Below are 1,981 nucleotides of genomic sequence, written 5' to 3'. Positions count from 1 at the left end.
CCTATTTTATGATAAAATAGTTATTTTTATATATAAATGATTTTAGTTGTTTTTATTTTATGTATCAATGTTAAATATTGTTTATTTGTTGTGTTAAATCAAAAAAGAAAGCTAACCAATTTTGATCAGTCATATATGGAGTGGAAGATCGTTATTCAAAACAAAGAAGATGGCGGTGGGTGTCTTGCGAAAAGTTCGTTGAATCACAGCCATGTTCAGCAAATTCCAATATTTTAAAAACTTTATTTTAACTTCCCATCATAATTGAAATTACAATACATTTAAGAAAAAATATAAGTTAAGAGTAAGTATTAAAGAAAATTTTTCATAAAGGAAATCATAGGAAAAAACTCAAAACCGCAGTGCTACAATCAATAGTGTTGAGAACTAACAAGAGAAAGATGACATTGCCTAGAGGCAGGATATCCAGAAGATCTCTTAGCTTCTCTCAATGGGAGACATCTTGAAAAAAGAAGACATCGAAGTGTCACCCAAGAAGAATAAAGGACTCATGGTTTCAACAATCATCAAAGGAAGATTGTGTAATTGGTTAGTGTTGCTCAAAATAAAATTGAAGCAAATTTATAAAGGTAGCTAATAAATAATTTAATTCAGTGTCTTAATAGCTGAATGTATGTTCTGATTGCCTAAAAACCTGCCCTGAGATTAAGAGTCTATTATATTATAAAATTTAAATATAATTCTCTTATTTGTTAAATATTAAAACTTTTTATTTGAAACCAAGTTATACCTAAGATATGAGAATTAAGTTGAAACTGTATAAAATTCCTTTTATTTTTTATAATTAATTTTTGAATATTACGATAATTTTCTTCTAGTACCTTTACTGACCGCCACCCATACTATCTACAATCTACTTCATACGGTCAACTATCTTCTCACAATACTTTTTAACTACATATTTTTAAAATTATATAATTAAATATATATACATTTATAAATAGATTTATTTAATGAGATAACACTCTTTTACTTACTGGAAAGTAAGAGCACCGCAAATGGAATGGCCAAATTCTTGTAAATCCCAATCTTTGCTTGAATTGTTTATGTTGTTACCAAAATTTTGCAGGCACAATTTTCCCCATACACCATTCTTTTTCAGCATTAGTTGACCTTGAAATAATAATTAAGGTAAAATTAAATACAAATATTTTATATGTTATTTACCTTTAATATTCCAAATTACCTTTTTCATTATAAGCTTCAGATGTACCGTTCTTAAGCAAAATACAATTTACTTCGTCATCTCCATATGGGCAATGAGAGATTCCATCACATACCTTTTTATGATCAATACATATTTTTGCATTTGAACAAGCGTAATGATGATCAGATTGACACCAATCTAAAAAAGTTAAGTTCAAAAATTTAAATAATGTTTTAACTTTTTAACATGTACAGTTTAAATAAATATTAATATGAGACTTTAAAAGAACAAAGCCTGTGTTGTGTAAGTTAACATAAAGGTGTAATGAGATGTATGGTCAATAGGCAATTGTATAAAAAATTCAGTTGTAATCCACCACACTGGCCCCTCAATGAATATAAAATTTATCAATATTTTTGATCAATTTATCCAAAAATTTTCTTTTAAATATTACATCTTCTAAGAAAGGAGTCAATATGCAATTTCTTATTCTTATTTTTATTTAAATGATTTTATAGTAATGTTTAAGTGATCACTTATGGACAAATAAAAAAATTGTCTGCAAGAAGATGGTCCAGGTAGTGGTTAAGAAATGTACAAAAATAGCAGAAAAAACTAGTAACCAACATTTTGGCCCACTTTGCTGGGCTTCACCTTTTTTTTCTGACTTAGGGAGGGGTTATCTACAGGGTACCACCCTATTGTAACCATAGGGGGTTAAATTTTCATTTCAAAGGACCACCACAGAAAATAAAAGTCGATAAGAAAAAAAAAAATGCCATGTTTAATCAACATCCTTGTTCACTTTTTTTT

At 28.0% G+C, this 1,981-nt stretch overlaps 1 protein-coding gene across 1 annotated transcript in view; it reads right to left on the bottom strand.

Moving 5' to 3' along the window:
• LOC106681552 (transmembrane protease serine 6) overlaps positions 1–1,981 on the bottom strand; it is a gene marked incomplete at its 5' end in the record, with an annotated part of 50,908 nt that overhangs the window by 14,543 nt on the left and 34,384 nt on the right. Inside the window, 2 exon segments of the mRNA XM_067044618.1 lie at positions 999–1,134; positions 1,208–1,366. Of these exon segments, the coding sequence (XP_066900719.1) occupies positions 999–1,134; positions 1,208–1,366 (295 nt within the window).

Source organism: Halyomorpha halys, unplaced genomic scaffold, assembly GCF_000696795.3.
Source record: "Halyomorpha halys isolate HHAL.00 unplaced genomic scaffold, Hhal_1.1 Scaffold347.1, whole genome shotgun sequence".
Classification (NCBI taxonomy): domain Eukaryota; kingdom Metazoa; phylum Arthropoda; class Insecta; order Hemiptera; family Pentatomidae; genus Halyomorpha; species Halyomorpha halys.
The sequence above is the reverse complement of the archived record's forward strand: the minus strand, read 5'-3'. Positions and strand labels throughout refer to the sequence as shown.